General features: G+C 47.9%; 7 protein-coding genes and 2 non-coding genes across 9 annotated transcripts; 4 read left to right on the top strand and 5 right to left on the bottom strand.

Moving 5' to 3' along the window:
- The first annotated feature begins 477 nt into the window (after window positions 1–477).
- On the top strand, window positions 478–1,475 carry BKA67DRAFT_582944 (uncharacterized protein). Its single transcript, XM_046104035.1, has one exon. The coding sequence runs from the start codon at window positions 619–621 to the stop codon at window positions 1,036–1,038; it is 420 nt and encodes a 139-aa protein (XP_045952515.1). The 5' UTR covers window positions 478–618; the 3' UTR covers window positions 1,039–1,475.
- Window positions 1,476–2,088: 613 nt separating this feature from the next.
- On the bottom strand, window positions 2,089–3,414 carry BKA67DRAFT_540993 (uncharacterized protein; the record flags this gene model as incomplete). The annotated part of the gene is made up of 2 exons (XM_046100852.1): window positions 2,089–2,415; window positions 2,464–3,414. 2 exons carry the CDS (start codon window positions 3,412–3,414, stop codon window positions 2,089–2,091), a joined length of 1,278 nt encoding a protein of 425 aa, XP_045952514.1.
- A 1,676-nt stretch (window positions 3,415–5,090) lies between these two features.
- BKA67DRAFT_540992 (uncharacterized protein) lies at window positions 5,091–7,340 on the top strand (the record flags this gene model as incomplete). Its single annotated transcript, XM_046100851.1, has 8 exons — window positions 5,091–5,271; window positions 5,321–5,354; window positions 5,425–5,686; window positions 5,752–5,878; window positions 5,934–6,181; window positions 6,232–6,445; window positions 6,499–7,250; window positions 7,311–7,340. The coding sequence occupies 8 exons, from the start codon at window positions 5,091–5,093 to the stop codon at window positions 7,338–7,340; spliced, it is 1,848 nt and encodes a 615-aa protein (XP_045952513.1).
- A 161-nt stretch (window positions 7,341–7,501) lies between these two features.
- Window positions 7,502–7,586, top strand: BKA67DRAFT_t183. Its single transcript has one exon. It is a non-coding gene; the product is annotated as a tRNA-Gln (tRNA).
- Window positions 7,587–7,874: 288 nt separating this feature from the next.
- On the bottom strand, window positions 7,875–7,948 carry BKA67DRAFT_t167. Its single transcript has one exon. It is a non-coding gene; the product is annotated as a tRNA-Val (tRNA).
- Window positions 7,949–8,165: 217 nt separating this feature from the next.
- Window positions 8,166–10,657, bottom strand: BKA67DRAFT_525843 (Six-hairpin glycosidase-like protein; the record flags this gene model as incomplete). Its single annotated transcript, XM_046098698.1, has 7 exons — window positions 8,166–8,272; window positions 8,329–8,403; window positions 8,459–8,867; window positions 8,919–8,976; window positions 9,030–9,184; window positions 9,238–10,357; window positions 10,413–10,657. The coding sequence occupies 7 exons, from the start codon at window positions 10,655–10,657 to the stop codon at window positions 8,166–8,168; spliced, it is 2,169 nt and encodes a 722-aa protein (XP_045952512.1).
- A 63-nt stretch (window positions 10,658–10,720) lies between these two features.
- Window positions 10,721–13,245, bottom strand: BKA67DRAFT_582937 (major facilitator superfamily domain-containing protein). Its single transcript, XM_046104034.1, has 5 exons — window positions 12,545–13,245; window positions 12,360–12,493; window positions 12,010–12,309; window positions 11,682–11,926; window positions 10,721–11,628 (listed from the first exon to the last, which is right to left on the bottom strand). The coding sequence occupies exons 1-5, from the start codon at window positions 12,868–12,870 to the stop codon at window positions 11,167–11,169; spliced, it is 1,467 nt and encodes a 488-aa protein (XP_045952511.1). The 5' UTR covers window positions 12,871–13,245; the 3' UTR covers window positions 10,721–11,166.
- Window positions 13,246–14,711: 1,466 nt separating this feature from the next.
- BKA67DRAFT_595449 (uncharacterized protein) lies at window positions 14,712–15,877 on the top strand (the record flags this gene model as incomplete). Its single annotated transcript, XM_046105165.1, has 2 exons — window positions 14,712–14,973; window positions 15,030–15,877. 2 exons carry the CDS (start codon window positions 14,712–14,714, stop codon window positions 15,875–15,877), a joined length of 1,110 nt encoding a protein of 369 aa, XP_045952510.1.
- Window positions 15,833–16,716, bottom strand: BKA67DRAFT_91168 (uncharacterized protein). Its single transcript, XM_046109541.1, has 4 exons — window positions 16,450–16,716; window positions 16,273–16,401; window positions 15,924–16,198; window positions 15,833–15,866 (listed from the first exon to the last, which is right to left on the bottom strand). The coding sequence occupies exons 1-3, from the start codon at window positions 16,567–16,569 to the stop codon at window positions 16,088–16,090; spliced, it is 360 nt and encodes a 119-aa protein (XP_045952509.1). The 5' UTR covers window positions 16,570–16,716; the 3' UTR covers window positions 15,833–15,866; window positions 15,924–16,087.
- Between the last annotated feature and the right edge of the window lie 151 nt (window positions 16,717–16,867).

Genomic DNA, 16,867 nt, shown 5'->3' with positions numbered 1-16,867 from the left:
TCTGGTGCAAAGTTGATATAAACGAGTAAAGTAAAACTCATCCAAGAAGAGGATAGTTCTTCGTCTGCTAACTCGTACCCAGCGCTACATCCTTTAATTCCAACGCGAATACAAGCGGATCATGGATTCATCAGATTCTCTCGATTTTGAAGGCAGCAACTTGCTCTCAGCTGAGTATAGACCGTTCCGTGAGAAGGACGAAGACTATGGGAACCGAAACGAAGCCCCGCGTACCTGGGACGGCGAAGATACGAAATGGAAAAATTTGATGATAGTTCTGTCCTTGTTTGCCAACGTCCTCTTGATCTCTCTAAGCACCTTCCTCTGGATGCGATTGTCAGCATTGCAGTCTCCACTTCCTCCATGGCCCAGCACTCTTTATTGTGAGCTTTCACCATGTCACGCTCATGTGTGTAAAGTCTAACTTGTTGTAGCACCAGCCGAGATTGCTGTCGAGTACGAAACAGTCACTTTTGACTCAGATTTCATTGAAGACCAGTAAGTGTTCTAGGCTGTTTCTTTTCCAGATTCGTCTGAATTAATCTGACCGAATACAGCACCAATTACACGGCCTATTATGGCTTTTCAGAGAACGCCAACGAGGCTTGGGACGACTTGATGGACCCTTACCGGTCCCAGATCTCTGGTGAAGATGCTGCAAAATTGTTGCGTCCGACATCACAGATCTCTAAGGATCCCGACCTCCACATAATGGCACTGGATGTGTATCACCAACTGCATTGTTTAAACGACTTGAGGGAGACATTTGCCAAGCTTGCCACTTCCGATCAGAAGAAACTCAACCACCTGGAAGAAATGCACAAGTTCCACTGCATCGACTCGATCCGACAGAGCTTGATGTGTAATGCAGACATCAGTCTCGTTCATTGGTACTGGAAGGAAGAGTCCCAGAAGCACTTCCCAAGTGCGGTGACGACACATGTTTGTAGAAAATGGTCGAAAATAGAAGAATGGGCGATCAGCCATAGGCTTAATGACAGCTTGTGGGACCCTAGGAAACTGATCGAAGAGCACTGAAATTGATTATAACGAGCACTATCCATTTGACTTTACCCAAGCGAAGTGAATTGCCAACCTAATTCATCCAGGCCAATGGAATGGCGGTCGATAGCGACCACTTGATGAACCTGTTGTGCAATTTATCCCCTGCGCTATGACGAGGCAGGTGTGGACAGGTGCAGCAAGATGAGACTCAACGTATACATCACTAGTGATCCCAGTGAGACGAAAGCTGCCATTGTGATAGGCTTGTTTGTGAGGTTGAGTCACAGATATGAGTTGCCAGTTAAGAGAGTCTGGTTCGCGGTCTGGCGTGGCGGAGAGTGTGCGACATAGCTTCCAACAGCAAGTGGCACGAAGTTGATCGCCAGGGAGGCTGGCGAGAGGGAAATATGAAGCAACATAGTACCTTCAAGCGCTATGAATAAGAAATACAATGTGCAATTGAGCTGGATAAATGAAGTGGAGAGATTGGAGACTTACTACTCCAACTGAAAGCCCACCATGAGCATCTCAGCGGCTGGCTTGAAGACGCCAGATGCGTTACACCAAAGTAAAAAAGAGAAGAAGAAAACGTTAGCACGCTACAGAACCGTTCGATGAGTTTGTTTATGACTTTAGCAGAAAAACATCTATAGTTCGGCTCTGCGGGTCTATCCCATAAGCAATATTGCATCTTTGGGTCGTACCCATCTCAGTCTATTTCGGTTCAGAGGCCTCAGTTTTTAAAGACGTTAGTCGGATACTCCGAGTTCGATTGTTGCAGGCTATTTCCGCTAAATTAAAATTGGCCTCTTCTGTCTTGCGATCTATCTTAGAGATTTGCTATGTCTTCGCTAGACGCAAAATCCTGCACTTCCCCCCTTTCCATCCTTTCCTGTTCCAAATTAAATTTCATTCATCCTTCATCATTCAGAATGGGTCTAGTATGGCTCTCCAAGTATCGATACAGTGTGTGGCTTGCTGCAATTATATCCCAAAGCTGGTATTGAACGTAACGTCGTGCTTTTCCTTCTTATTTTTTCTTTCTTTTTCTTTGGTGATGGTATTGAGCATCAAAATACTGTGCTAGCAGTAATTCAGCTTACTCGTCGTCACATCTTCGATGAAGTGCTTTTCACGGTATGATCTGGTGTACCAGAGATACCATGGCACGATGTAAGTCTTGAGCTTATGACCAAACCATCCGGCGTCGGAAACGGTTCGAAGAACACTTTGAGACTCATCAAAAGCTGTCGCGATTCGAGGTTTCCTCATAGTTTCGTAAGCTTCGAATGCTTCTTTGGGATTGCCACCCGGCATGCCTTTCTCAACCCATTTGGTCAGACAACGCGCAAAGATCACAGTGTCTTCGAAGACAATGCCTGTGCTCTCGCCCTGAGGCGGCATTGCATGCTGTACATGTCAGATATGCGATCTTGAAGGCTTCCAAGGAGCACTTACTGCTGCGTCACCCAATAGCATACACCGATCGGTCGACCATCGTCCGTCTTTCGACAACGTGAAAACTGGCCACAAGTAGAAGTCTTTCGCCAACCTAATAAGAGTGTTGATACAGGAAACATTCGCATCGCCAAATCGGCTCAGTAGCTCTGCTCTGGTCTTCTCCGCATCTCCACCAACCTGTTTCCACCCATCACGCGAACCAATGTCGGCAACTTGAATCAAAGCGCCGACGTATACGGAATCCATCTCCGGACTGTGGTAACTAGTGAGAAGCATTCCCCGCCGGGCGAAGTTGATGGCTGTGCAATCAAAATGAACAGGAAACCCCTTTTCAATAGCGGCGAAGCCGAAAGCATTGCAAACCCCAGTGTACGTCTCTTTGCGTTCAGGATCAACATGTTTCAGTCGGGTGACAGAGTGAATACCGTCACAACCCATGAGGATATCAGCAGTGCACGGGGTCCCGTCGTCAAATGTGATGGTCACATCGTCAGGGGTCTCTTGAATATCGACTGTCTTTTTGCCACATGTCAGGGTAATATTGCTTTGCTGCTCAATGACTTCCAGTACTGCCTTCAGCGCGTCACCTCTCGTGATACGAAGCGCCTTGTATGGAGGGCTGCCAATGCCTTTACCATGGGTGCCTTTGAAGCTGGATACAGCGAGCTTAGTCGAATATATATCGTAGACTTCTAGCTCATCTATATCCTTTCCGTAGCCTCGATTTTTAATGACCTCATATGCCCCAAGGTGATCCAACATACGGAGCGCGTTGGGCGTGAGATTTACTGCGCCGCCAATCGTCGCGGGTTCTGGCCTAACCTCGAAGATCTGAATATTGGGGATAGAATCGTCTGGAGCAAATTTCGTGAGAGCGAGAGCTGTTGTGAGGCCAGCTATTCCACCACCAAGTATGATGATATCAAGCCCTCGTGCTAGGTCGCCCATCCTTGCAGCTTTGAAATGATCTTTATGGAGGAAAACGGCGATAAATGATTGGTTGCAAGTCTAGATATAATGAAGAAAAATCAAGTGGCACATTCATTGTCAACATCACAAAAGGAAAATGGTTCATTCTTAGACTTCGTGGACATTGCGGGCTCGTGCCATTGCCAAACGTGGAGGAGTCCGTAGTCAAGCGGCCGCGCGCCGCATGACAACATGTTCCACGGCAAAGTCGCCCTTGGATTGAGACTATACGGTGACGGGGTCTCATAACAAGAAATGTTGAGTTAGCTTGGTGGGAATTCCACGCCCATATAAGACTATTCAAAGGTTCAAAGCCATAGAACCTATTGATTTCCGTTAAACCCCCCGGAGCTGACGTCCTGAACTGTATAACCCCGCTTAATGCGGCTTTGCACGAATGAGATCGTCAGAGCGGATTTGACGAGATCGTGGTTCGGGACCGTGGTTCGGGACCGAGAAGAGCTTTGTTCATATGATACCACAACAATACCAAAGAGGAGTTTCGAAATGCTTAGGTATGTCCTGCGACTGAGAGGCACGGAAGCTTCCTGGAAGCATACCGGCTCCCTGCGGCTGCTGTTCGTCATCGCTGGCTACGGACGTCCGGAGCGCGTCTCAAGTTAACCGTGTGCCGGGAGAATGTCTCAGCTAACCTTACTCCTTGCACGCGTTTTTGCACAATAAAGATTACTACACAATATTTTGGGCGCCAGCGCCAACAATTGATTTCAAGAAAATGAAGTAGTCATGACAGTCTCATTGTTGTCAAGATCTCACGGAAGGCGAACGAGACGTTGCACGGTTCACCCAGTGAGAAGAAGTGGAGCCGGCATCTCTTGATCACCTGGGCGCCTGTCTTGCGAGGCAATGCATGCACCATTGCTTCGATTCGCGAACTATTTCCTGATGCCTATCGTTTCGACACTCCTTTGGCGACAAAACTGCGACCCAAGCCTTTCAGTTGTTCTCAGGTTCGATTCATTTGCTGCCATTTGGTGCTTTCCCCCTATCGTAAGGCCCAACCTAGTAATCTGGTTTCGGGTATCGCCATCAAAATCCACCGATAGCCAAATGCACCTGCTATTCTAAGCATCTGCCAACACCTCAACGATTCATGCCGCGGCTCTCCATGCTCGTGCTCAAGAACCACGACAACAGGATGATGCCGATGCACGGTAATATGCACGATATGACACAATCGAAATCTAGTTCCGAATGTCACATACACTTACTTGCGGGCCATTGTTGCTCCAGCCCGCCTTTGGGAGAAGAAGGCATGCCCACCAGAACCAAGCACGCCGCATGGCCGTGTTCTCCTCGGTAATCTTTTAGCCTGTTTACCCATGCGAGCGTTGCATCCGTCAATCTACATCTGGGCACAGTACATGCACGCGCAGTCCTTCGTCAGCGGTTGCTATTGGGCCAAATTCTTCAGCTATAGCAGGACCATGCTATTGTAAACGACATCATGCAGGTACATCCCAGAATCATTTGGCGTACCAAAGTGCCGTACCCGCCAAGATGTCGTACCGAGGGCATCGAATTTGATTAGCTCATGCCTTTCTAACCGCAGCTGAGTTCAAAAGAAAGACAATGATGTTATTTAGTTTGTAGGCAACTGTCTTGCGCTTCATTTCTTGCAACAATCATCGACCATGAGAACGACTAGTGGTTTCGCACAGCTTGCGCTGGTGAACTCCTTGGCAGCGGCACACCCTGCATTCCGAGGCCTAATCTTGGACAAAAGGGATGATCTACTTTCCAGTTACGACTATGTGATCGTAGGAGCTGGCGCGAGCGGACTTACCGTAGCAAACCGTCTCACTGAAGATGCTGGTAGGCTGAAACTGCATTTTTGACAAGAACGTATACTGAAAAGAGATAGCAACAACCGTACTGGTTATAGAAGCCGGTCAACTGTGAGTTTGGCCTATCTTTTTTTACTATTTACTACTCACGGCTGCAATTGGTCTGACAAAGGTTATGCAGTGATAAGGGAGAAGATATCGTCACAATTCCCGGTCTTGCTGGAGGTGCGGTCGGTACTCAATATGACTGGAATATTTCCTATGTCCCTACAGAATTCGTTGCCGGCCGTGCAATCTCTTGCCCTTTGGGTAAGGTAGTTGGTGGCTCAACGAAGCTTAACCGCATGGTGTTCGACCGTGGCTCCAAGTCCGATTATGACAGATGGGAAGAGCTTGGGAACAAAGGCTGGGGATGGGATGCATTGCTACCTTATTTTAAGAAGGTAAGCAATAAGATGCCAGATTGCTATGCTTTCATTTTTCGGGGACTCACAAGAAATTTGTGCAGAACGAGATCTTCACACCTCCGAACGACTACATTGTTTCTGAGTACAATGTCACATATGATCCTACAGCTCACGGCTTTGAGGGGTACATGAATGTGAGCTATTCACCATTCGTTTGGCCAACTACTAGTAGGTTCTTTATACTATCTCATGCTGCACAGGACTACTAACCATTGATATGCAGAGAACTTTGTGGATGCCACGAAAGAAGTTGGCATCTCAATTGCGGAGGACCAAGCCAATGGCAATGCGATTGGAGGCTATTACTGCCCTCATAACCAAAATCCCGAGACTGCGACAAGATCGTCGGCCAGAGAAGCGTACTATGATACAGTAGCTGGGCGATCAAATCTTCATTTGATCACCGGACAACAAGTTACCCGTATCATCATAGATACTACTCAAGACACCCTTGTCGTTACAGGTGTAGAGGTAAGAAGATCGAGACATCTCGTACGAGTATGCGCTGACAGGTTGTGAAGTATGCAGCCAACGCCAACTCGTCAAAGTCGATAATTACATTAAATAAGGAAGCCATTTTGGCGGCAGGGGCATTACACACTCCCCAAATTTTACAGGTTTCAGGCATAGGCGATTCTGCACACCTTGCCAGCATCAACGTGAAAACCGTAGTCGATCTGCCGGCTGTTGGCCAGAATTTTCAAGACCACGTTCTGTTGGCAGTGGTCAACGCAAGTCAGTGCAAGCGTTACTCAGTGACCGTATATGAACTAACTTTCTTTTGTTAGTCACCGCTCCTCTCACATCCAGCAACCTAACCACAAACGCAACGTACGCAGCCGAATCACGTGCACAATACGATACCGAGGGAACAGGGCCATATTCAAGCGCTACTGGTGATTTCTTGGTCTTCCTTCCGTTGCAAAATTTTACCCAGAAATGGGATGCCATATCTGCCAGTGCGGCGGCTCAGAATGCGGCAGCCTATCTCCCTAACAACACAACTCCTGAGGTACTCGAAGGTTACAAGCAACAGCATGATGTCTTGGACACAAAACTTTCCACAACCAACTCCGCTATTCTCGAACTCATTTGGGCAGATGGTGCGGTTGTTCTTGGTCTCGAGCATCCATACTCGCGCGGAAGCGTACAAGCTGCATCTGCAAGTGTCTTCGACGCTCCCCTCGCTGACCCTGGTTTTCTAAGCAACCCCCTGGATGTTCAGATTCTCGTTGAGGCCGTCAAGTACGTCCGGACACTGGCGCAAGCCAAAGCGCTTGCATTTCTTCGGCCGTTCGAGGTTCTGCCTGGCGCAAATGTGACAAGTGACGAAGACATCTCGAACTTTATACGATCGACCGCGGCCACACTCTACCACCCAGTAGGTAGCTGCAAGTTAGGCGCAAGAGAGTTGGGCGGCGTAGTTGATGAGGAGCTCAAAGTGTATGGCGTTGATGGCCTCCGAATCGTGGACGCCAGTGTCGTACCGCTCTTACCAGCGACCCACACCATGACTACGGTTTATGCAGTAGCAGAGAAGGTAAGAATCATCACGCTCAGAGAGGCAATGTCGAATGAAATAGTGCTGACCAAGAAATAGGCTGCCGATATCATACGGGGTCTAACTTAAGGATGTCATACCTCATTCCATGCCGTGAGCCTCTTACACAATTTCATTTCTTGAACATGTATCTATTACCATAGTGTTACCAAATAAAAAGTCGTGGCTATAGGGTCCACCTCTATGAGACACATTATGCGCGTGGCTTCCATCCAGAACAGGAAATTCCTGGTCGATTAGTGTAGTTGGTTATCACATCGGATTCTGAGTACATACTCCATTCCGGTAACCTGGGTTCGAATCCCAGATTGACCTATTCGGTTGAACTTTGCCTTCGTTGACGGCAAAACTTTTGCATGATCCGGATATCTGCTTGAAAGTCTGGAAGGGTGCCGATGTTGTCAGATCTGAGGCGCTAGCACCAGCGTTTCTTCGGTATACCCGATATATGTGGGTCGCAGACAAACTTTTTCTTTTATGACTAAGGACAGTGAATGTTCATCCCACAGCAACATAGCCAATCAATGTTCCCCATGGAGGGACAAAAAGTAAAACCCTCTAAACGAGTCCATATCGGCTAAGTCTAGGAGATGAGCAAAACAATGATCCGAGGCGGGCTCGATCCGCCGACCTTCAGTGTGTTAGACTGACGTGATAACCAACTACACCATCGGACCGATGGCTTACTAGATCGTCGCCGACCTAGTGACTTGATGGGATGATGTGCCGTTAATGGGGTCTTGATTGTTAACGGATTGTGCTCAAATGGGCATGGTCACAATGCATTCGGGGACAAAAGAGGTACCAGTATAATAACTTGCTACGTGAGTTGTGTGGATATTGTAATCCTCACAACCTGTAGCCATCCAATATGTATCCACCATGATTTGAAATCTAGGGTGCTTTCAGCAATCCTTCATGTCGGACTGTCCATGATCCATCCGCTGGGAAGCCAGGTGCATCACTCTCAGAGCCTTGCCATCCAGCCGCCATATAAGCAACTGCATATGTTAGTCGGTATACGAATAAATGAGGATAAATAGTAATATGAATATACCTGCATAGAGGAAACCCGCGTTTCCTGGCATGAAAGGTGGTGGAGTGCCTCCATCACCTCCTCGAACAGCAAAGCCTGAGTGTTACGTCAGTGAACTGGGGAATCGTGGAGAGCCACTGGGAATACTCACCAGCATCGTCAAAGTGCCAATAATCGTACGCCGTAAGATGGTAGATGGCCCTCTCCGGATTGCCGATACGAGCCGAATTGATTGCAAGCACAGGCCGTCCCCAACCTCGGATATTCGCGTCTCCCCAGACCTCCCAGACTTTGTCGGCCGTTTTCAGTGCAACATCCGAATCGACCGCCGGAGTGTCTGGTAGGATGCCCTGCAACATGATCAGACTGCGCGGGTCGCCGTTGAGAGACGTATCATTCCACCATGACGCATTCAGACCCTCGTAGACAGCATAGAGGCCGTTGATTTGAGGTGGTGGTGCCATATTCTCAGCGACAGTGGTCCAAGTTTCGGGAATGGCCTGGCCCAGTTTCTTCTTCCAGTCTTGCGCAACGTCGAGGCCATAACGCCAATAAGCAACCTGTGAGAGATGTAAGTACAGGCCAGCTTTTGTACAGAGACGTAAACTCACCTCATATGCAAGGTTGAGTGATTGTGTTGGTGGTGTGTTTTCCGTAACTCCATATGCGCTAGATATTTTTGGTAAATATAGCCAATCTGTGAGGCGGAAATGGATACTTACGGAGGTCCAAGATCATAATGACCCGAAGACTCGTTCTTCCATGCATATGAAGCCATATAATCCGCAGTAGCAGTGATGACTTTGTCCCAGCGCTGCAGAGTATCTTGAGTAGGTGAAGCCTGATATGCAAGCGTAGCAAGGTACATGACATGAGGCTAAGTTATTGTATCAGTATGATGTCGTTGGAACGATTCTATGATATCCTCACCTGCTGCCACATGAGAAGTCCATTGACACCACCTGGTGCGCTTGACCCTGTGATGGTCTGAGTCATCTTCGGCCATCTCGCGCCTTCCCAGCCCATGGCTTTTGCACGCGCGATCGACGTCGGCAAGAGTGATTCGTACAGTTCCGGGAAGACATCATCAAAGTGCTTTTGGCGTCCCCAAGTTGACCAGTGCGCATTGTGCCACACGACCATCTCCATGTGGAATTTTCCGTACCAGCCATTGTTCATCAGCCCGCTTTCCTGTGGCGATTGGCCCTTGGGTGCACTATTTACCCGCACGTGATACTGAGAAAGAATGATTCGTCGTTGCAACTCCGTTGCATTTGGATTTGAGGAGTCGGTCAAGTCAACAAAACCACCGTTGCTCCAATATTCCTCCCAGCCTATAGGGTTACGTTGCTGAATTGTTGCAGGGAGGTCCGCTGTCTGCTTATCTGGTGCGAATTGAGCTGTGAACGAGATGCTTTTTGTAGTCGTGTTATATGAGTTTGTTGGGCCCAATGTGTAACGATGGGCCCTAGTGGAATCTAACCCTTCAGGTTCGTCTCGGGAGAGCACCAAAGATTTCGTGGGAGCCCACCGCAGATTGACAAAGTAGCTTGTTTCTTGTAGCTGGTGAAATATATGTGCAGAAGCCCTGTCCTTACAATCTTGGACAACCTTTGTCGTATGGTTAAGAGGAAAATCGTAAACACCAGCGAAGACCTCGTACTTGTATTTGGTACTATGGATTGGTGGGTACGGGAAGTCGAGCTCGACCTGCAAATTGCCAGATGCAATGAGTTCCGATTCAATTTCGAAAACGACCGAATCTGTGTCGAAGTCGCCTTGAGTAATAACTTTCACTTCTTCTCCATCTACTTTGAAAGTCGATGTAATAAAACCATTCCATAAAGTTAACTCCTGGTTGGATTCCGTAATATTGGTAGCCGAAAGGGTATCACCTTTATACTTGAGACCTATGCGACCCAAGTTGATGCGATTAGGGTTTCCTATAAGCCATTGCGAAATAGCTGGAAGTTTGGAATCCGACAGATCATATGAAACATTTCTTCCATGTGTCAACATAGGCACGCCCTCGTAGTCGCTCAATTCTTCACTATGTAGTCATCGAAAGTTAGAGATATCGTTGAGTGGGTAAGGAAGATATTTACCCGTTTGTTGGAAGGGAATCGTTATGCCATGCCCAGCTGGATAGTGTATTAAAAGGCAGAAACGACTGCATTCCAGTGTTGTCAACATTGAATGCAAAGTTGCCGTTCCCGACCTGAAGTGGTGTAGTCTCATTATCGATTAAACTTGTCCTAACGGCATTAAATTGAGAAACCACTGCCTGACGGTCTATAGCGGCGCACGCGAAAGAGCAAACGAGCAACACGTATAAACTTTTTGCAATCATGATCGCTGATAGAACTGAGAGGCACCTGCAGTGTCACTTCTCTGAAGAGATCGAGCAATTTCATCCTCGCTACTCAAACATTCAATTGACTTTTCTATCGACTATAAGCGTTGATCAGCATGTCCCCCACAACCAAGCTTCAGAGAACCTGGGGAAACAACGCCGGGGCAAATGTACCCCGAACTTCTCCAACCCCTCCTCGCTTGACAGATTGGGAGTGGCACATGGCAATCATACTCATTTCGCTAATAATTTCTCCGCCGCTGGATTTGCAAGCACGACAATTCATAGCGTCTATATAATTACAGCCTATATGACGTAGGGTACATTGACTGTCGTACGATCTGCTCGAAATGTGTCCAGGCCGTCGGAAGTGTTCCGGATCCATGTACTATGACACACTCTGGCTTCATATCTTTGGATACCAAAAACTTGTCATGGATCTGAAATACTAGCAAATGCCTCAAATATTCTGTTTGGCGGTGAAGACTAAAGGTTGCCTAATTCCATTAATATGCAAACTGCAGGCCACCGTCCCTGGCAGAACGCTTGTTGATGCGCATCAACCAGACCCGCAGGACCCATGCAGACACGATGGTCAAAAATGCAAAAGCGCAATTGCTGGACATGGCTATCAGATAGCGCGGACCATCGCTCTTCGGATACAGGTAGGCCGTGTATATGTAGGAGGCGTTGGCTAGGACATTAACGATGGAGAGGCTGACAGCCTTCTTTTCTTGGGTTTGTCCCAGAGTTGCCGATACCCATCCGAGAATGACAGAGTTCACAGCGTAGGCTCCACTCGCGAAAAGAAAACAGGCGATATATCGTGCAGCAGTATTGAGCGTGGCGCATGAAATGATGAATCCGACCAGAGCCGCGCCCATGCTGAGAGTAATATGCCACGTGCGCTCGTTGTAGCGTCCGGATGTGAGACCGACGAAATACCCCACAAAACCAGATACTAGATACTATGAAACGTACGTAAGAGTCTGTTCATATGCAGATGGTCAGTTGTACTTACTGGAGGACAGGTAAGGACGAGGGTTATTGTACTATTGAAACCCAGGCTACCAATCACCGTGGGAAAGAAGTTGTTGAAGGAACAAGCCGATAGATGCATGTTCTGCATAAAGCAAAACAAATACAGCTTTGGGTCCTTGATTGCCTGTATGAAACCAGCTCGGGTTCCCTTACTGCCCTCGCCTCCGACAGTGTCACGGGCCATACGATCATGAGCTAGTTGCCGCTCCTCAGGTGTTAGCCATGCTGGCTGATAGTCAGCCATCAAGTTCATGTATCAAGAAATGGATTCTAGAAGACAGCCATGTTAATATGCTTGCCGGACTTACAAGTGGTAAGAGGTGAGTCAGGAAGCATGATGATGCCAAGCCCAGCGACACCAAAAGTAACAACGCCTTCAATGATGAAAAGCCACTTCCAACCGGCAAGACCATGGGCGCCATCCAACGTCGAAAACGTGGCAGCTGCGATAAGGCCGGCAAATGCAGTAGCAAAGATATTGCCAGAGTATAAGATGGAAATGCGGGTAGCGATCTCCTTTCTGGTGTAAAAGATGGATAGCAAATAGAGCGCGCCGGGATAGAAAGGTGCTTCGGCAACGCCCAAGAAGAAGCGCACAACAACGAGTCCTGTGTCATTTGCATTAGACATAAGCTATCAGCTTTGCACTGGAGCTTACCAGTATAATTGTGGACTATAGCCGTGAGCGCTGATACAGTGGCCCAAGCACCCATGCATGCACACATGTACCAAGATGGTCGAATCTTTCCCGATGACATTAACATATTTGAGGGAATCTGCATGAGCAGATAACTGGATAGGTATTAGTGTCCTAGAAGCTTCAGAATACAAAGCGTGACATACCCAACGAAAAGGATAGATATGCAGGTATTGTACTGAGAGCCGACAAGTCCCAAGTCATTCTCGAGGTTATTGAGACGAGCATTCGCAATCGCGTTCCTGTCCAGGTAGTTCATGAAATACATGGCCCATAAGATTGGCATGATCCTGTAGTCGAGCTTTTTGACAAGCGCAATTTCCTTGGGATCTGTTTTCGTTGTGGCTCCAGCATAATCAGCTCCAGGAGTGGCTTCGGCATCGCTTTTCTCGTAGATTGACTCGATCTGTTGACTTGTCGGTTCACTGGCTACCTTGGCCTTCTCAGGCATGATAGATTGAAGGTCGGACATGGCGTCACGTTGGGGTTTAGGAAAGAATCGATAGAGTTCGCTTCAATCTTTCAGATCTTAGAACTTGGAAGAACGATAGGATAGATATGTTCTCGGCTGTTAAACGGATGCCCTTTTATGCTTCTACGGTTCTTGTCCCAATGATACGGAACCGTATGTCGAGGGTTCCTCTTCCCCAGACCGCGCCATCATCACCCCATGGGGATGAGGATAACGGACAAAGTCATCTCCGCAAGACCATTGCTCAGCGTGGAGTTGAGAGCTTGGGACTGGTTCTAAGCTCTTTTCCCTTGGCATTCTAGCCTTAAGAGTGTAGTGTGCGTCGTTTTATGTCATGAGCTCAGACAATACCGTGACAATGAATGCGGAGCCGGGAGCCCCATTGCTACAAAACCCCAGATCCAGTAATTGGGTTGCGGGGAAGTTCTAGGTTAGCTGAACCATGTCCTCGGGCATGGGTCCAGACCACGTAAGCCACTGCTCTTGCGCACTATGTAATAAGTTGCACTGAGCACAATGTATGAGCCTTGTCTCGAATCATGCGCATTGCTTTTTGAAAGCCGGCAAGCCCTCTAGCTCGAAGTCGCCAGTCATGAAATCTACGGAACATTGTTACTGTCGGAGACAACTATATACCTAGTATATGTAACAAGCACATTGTTGACTACTGGCTAGAATAGATAGTTGATAGCTGTCGATTCTGCCGGCTTTGCACCTCATAGAGTCCTTTGGATGGACGGTGACAGATAGTCAGATATCATGTCCACACTGGTACTGCGACTCTTGTAGTTCGAATTTGTCCCTCCCCGGGGTGGTGTACCACCGAAGCACGATAATGATAGTCAAGTGTGATATAATTGTTGCGTCAACTACGACAGCGGTGTTGTGCTCACCCGTAGTGCCAAAAAGATAAAATGGCTTTTCACAAGATTTGAATGTACTGTTCACTCATATTGAGTCAGATTTGGCAGCTAGAACGTGGATAACAATAAATTATGTTCCTCTTTGCTGATGCATGCTCTGGATCATACCTCTCAACTGAGCTTTGTCGGCTACTTGAACCCTTTAAGTTTCAAACGTAGCCAAAAGTCAATACGGCTCATATTTTAGCAAGACCATGCAGCACTGTTGTCGATCGGTAAGGGATCAAGATTCCGCTTGTCGTATGAGTTTGTGAGATACGTCGTGTGCGGATTGATGGTGATCTGTTCATTATACGGAACGCCAAGTTTGTTTTTTGGGGGCCCAAGAGACCTCCAGACTATTGAGCCGCCATGTGTTGCTTGGTTGCTTAGGTATTTTGAGTTGAAGACAATCACTGTCGCGTCACCCACGTGCCCAGCCCCTGCATCAGCAGTCTTTATCATTCGCAAAAACCTCTCCCATGCATTGGGAAAGATCGGTCGGCCTCTATTTTTCAAGCTTCTTTCGGACCAGCCTGCCGCCGGATCTTGTGCAGAACCGGCTGGATCGCCTATTATAGACCAAATTTTTCGTTATTTAGGGATTATATATGTCTACCAACAACATATAATTTAAGCTTTCAATTCCTAGACCCATCGAGTTGAACGCATGTCGGACTATTACAATACCGGGCATTGAATGCGGGGAGGTCAACTCCACTATGCAGCCGGACATGGAAACGTCCGGGTGGATACTGCTCTCTGGGATTGTCGAGAACGATGGCGAGACCGCATCTACCAGATAGTAAGTCCTGAATCGTAGAAACATAAGAGTAAGCTAAACAACAAGATTTGGTGGAAAGAGAATAACATTTCATTTCGTTCAATTTGTCACGTTCCATCCTTTGATATCAGCACATACATCGCTTATCGTCCACCATGTCTCCATCTGCCCTTCCTGCATCTAAGAGTTATAGCATTGCCTCCATCCCGGCCGATGGTATCGGGCCTGAGGTTATCGATGCAGCCATTGCAGTCCTAAAGACTCTTTCAGAGACCTTGGGATCTTTCGAAATAGACTTCACACACTATGATTGGAGTTCAGAGACTTACAAGAAGACTGGAAAGTATATACCAGATGGCGGTTTGGATCAGCTGAAGAAGCACGATGCTATTTTATTCGGTGCTGTTGGAGCTCCTGGTAAGTTTGCTCACCATGTAACAGTGCATTGGACAATTCGCTCATCGAGTTATCAGATGTCCCCGATCATATCTCTCTCTGGAGTCTCAGACTGGCGATTTGCCAGCCTTTTCAACAATATGCCAATGTGCGGCCTACCAAAGTGTTCAAAGGCACACAATCGCCACTCCGTAACTGCAAGCAAGGTGATCTTGACTGGGTGATCATCCGTGAAAACAGCGAGGGTGAATACGCCGGACAAGGAGGTCGCTCCCACCGCGGTCAGGCCTGGGAGTCGGCCACAGAGGTGTCCGTATTCACCCGTCACGCTGTAGAGCGAATTATGCGTTTCGCCTTCGAGACCGCCCAGAAACGTCCGCGCAAGCTCTTGACCGTCGTCACCAAGAGCAATGCCCAGCGCAACGGTATGGTGCTCTGGGACGAGGTTGCGGCCCATGTCGCCAAGGACTTCCCCGATGTCACACAAGACAAGATGCTGGTGGACGCCATGACCTGCCGCATGGTGCTGAAGCCGGAATCCCTCGATACCATTGTGGCGACGAATCTGCACGCGGATATCCTTTCCGACTTGGCGGCTGCTTTGGCTGGTTCTATTGGTATTGCTCCCACTTCTAATCTTGACCCTACTCGTCAAAACCCTAGCATGTTTGAGCCCATTCATGGCTCAGCTTTCGATATCACCGGTAAGGGCGTGGCGAACCCGGTTGCAACTTTCTGGACGAGTGCAGAGATGCTTGAATGGCTTGGCGAGTCGGATGCTGCTAAGAAGCTCTTGGATGCCACGGAGCGCGTATGCGAAAAGGGTATTGTCACAGCCGACTTGGGCGGGTCCGCAAAGACAGTTGAAGTAACGGATGCTGTCATTGAGGAGATCAAGAGCTCATACGGAAAGCCTGGCAAATAATAAATGTTCATTGTATAATAACTTACGACCAATCAACTCAACTTACACTTACGGCCTATACTTAGGTTTGGATAAAGACACTTTCGATTGGGCTAGAGTTGGCTTCCACAAGGACAACACGATGCTCTTTAGTTGCCTTTGAATCAGCTCATAGAGCTTCATATGTAACCATACGAGATTTCCCGATTATGAACCGCCGGAACGAGTCCTCTAAATTTTGTTCATGGCATCATTCACCAAGTCCGAGCCAAATGTTGCTCCAGCCCCCCATAATGCAGCATTGCCGAATTTGCTGCCAAGCTTCTTTGCCCACTCGTGATGCTGTTAACCAGTCAGTGATTTGATTTGAACCCTTTTCCAGCCAGAAGAACTACGACAAGCTAAGAGAAGCGTACCTTGGGATGGTCAGGGTGAGCAGGGTTTTGGGGGTCCTGAGCTTGCTGCGCCACTAGTGATGGGTTGAACTGTTGTTGGCCTGAGGCATATCTAGCGTCGATGTATGGCGAAGGTTGCCCATTAGGTTGCTAGAAATATTAGCAACTCATGATCTTTTTCGAGTTGTCGTGACGTACGGGCAGTTGCGCCTGGATAGACTGCAGCTGTGGTTGAGACAAGACGCCAGACGAGGCGAGGTACTCGAGCTCAGTCCTAATTGTTCCTAGGGAACGATTGATCTGTGCTGGGTCTGGCATTTCTTTGTGAAGATGGAGAGTTTAGAAACAGGAGGTAAGGAACAACAAGCACTAGAGATACTTGGCAGCTCTTGATATTGATATGCAGACGGGGTGGAAGCACTAGGTGTGAAGAGTGACGTCAAGCTGAAGCTAGTGGAGTGGGACAAATACGCAAACACTCGACTTTCCTCAGGAAAGTTTATTCATTAGGTTTGTTCCTCCTCAATTCAAGTCTGCAAGTTTATCGAAACAAAAACCGTTGTGCTCAAGCAAGGGATCCAGCTCCACGTTGAAGAGTTGCCCGCGTATGAAAAAG

This window comes from Truncatella angustata (assembly GCF_020726525.1).
Source record: "Truncatella angustata strain MPI-SDFR-AT-0073 chromosome Unknown BKA67scaffold_10, whole genome shotgun sequence".
In the NCBI taxonomy this organism is placed as follows: Eukaryota; Fungi; Ascomycota; class Sordariomycetes; order Amphisphaeriales; family Sporocadaceae; genus Truncatella; species Truncatella angustata.
This window is presented reverse-complemented; position numbering and strand designations above follow the sequence as displayed.

What these genes read in the sequence shown, in the direction of transcription:
- BKA67DRAFT_582944 (XM_046104035.1), top strand. Translation starts at nt 619, where the DNA reads ATGGACCCTTACCGGTCCCAGATCTCTGGTGAAGATGCTGCAAAATTG.
- BKA67DRAFT_582937 (XM_046104034.1), bottom strand. Translation starts at nt 12,870, where the DNA reads ATGTCCGACCTTCAATCTATCATGCCTGAGAAGGCCAAGGTAGCCAGT. An exon ending in ATATCTATCCTTTTCGTTGG is followed by an intron (nt 12,494 to 12,544) that starts GTATGTCACGCT and finishes ATACCTATCCAG; the next exon opens with TTATCTGCTCATGCAGATTC. An exon ending in TCGTCCTTACCTGTCCTCCA is followed by an intron (nt 11,629 to 11,681) that starts GTAAGTACAACT and finishes TACGTTTCATAG; the next exon opens with TATCTAGTATCTGGTTTTGT.
- BKA67DRAFT_91168 (XM_046109541.1), bottom strand. Translation starts at nt 16,569, where the DNA reads ATGCCAGACCCAGCACAGATCAATCGTTCCCTAGGAACAATTAGGACT. An exon ending in CTATCCAGGCGCAACTGCCC is followed by an intron (nt 16,402 to 16,449) that starts GTACGTCACGAC and finishes TAATATTTCTAG; the next exon opens with CAACCTAATGGGCAACCTTC. An exon ending in CTCACCCTGACCATCCCAAG is followed by an intron (nt 16,199 to 16,272) that starts GTACGCTTCTCT and finishes ACTGGTTAACAG; the next exon opens with CATCACGAGTGGGCAAAGAA.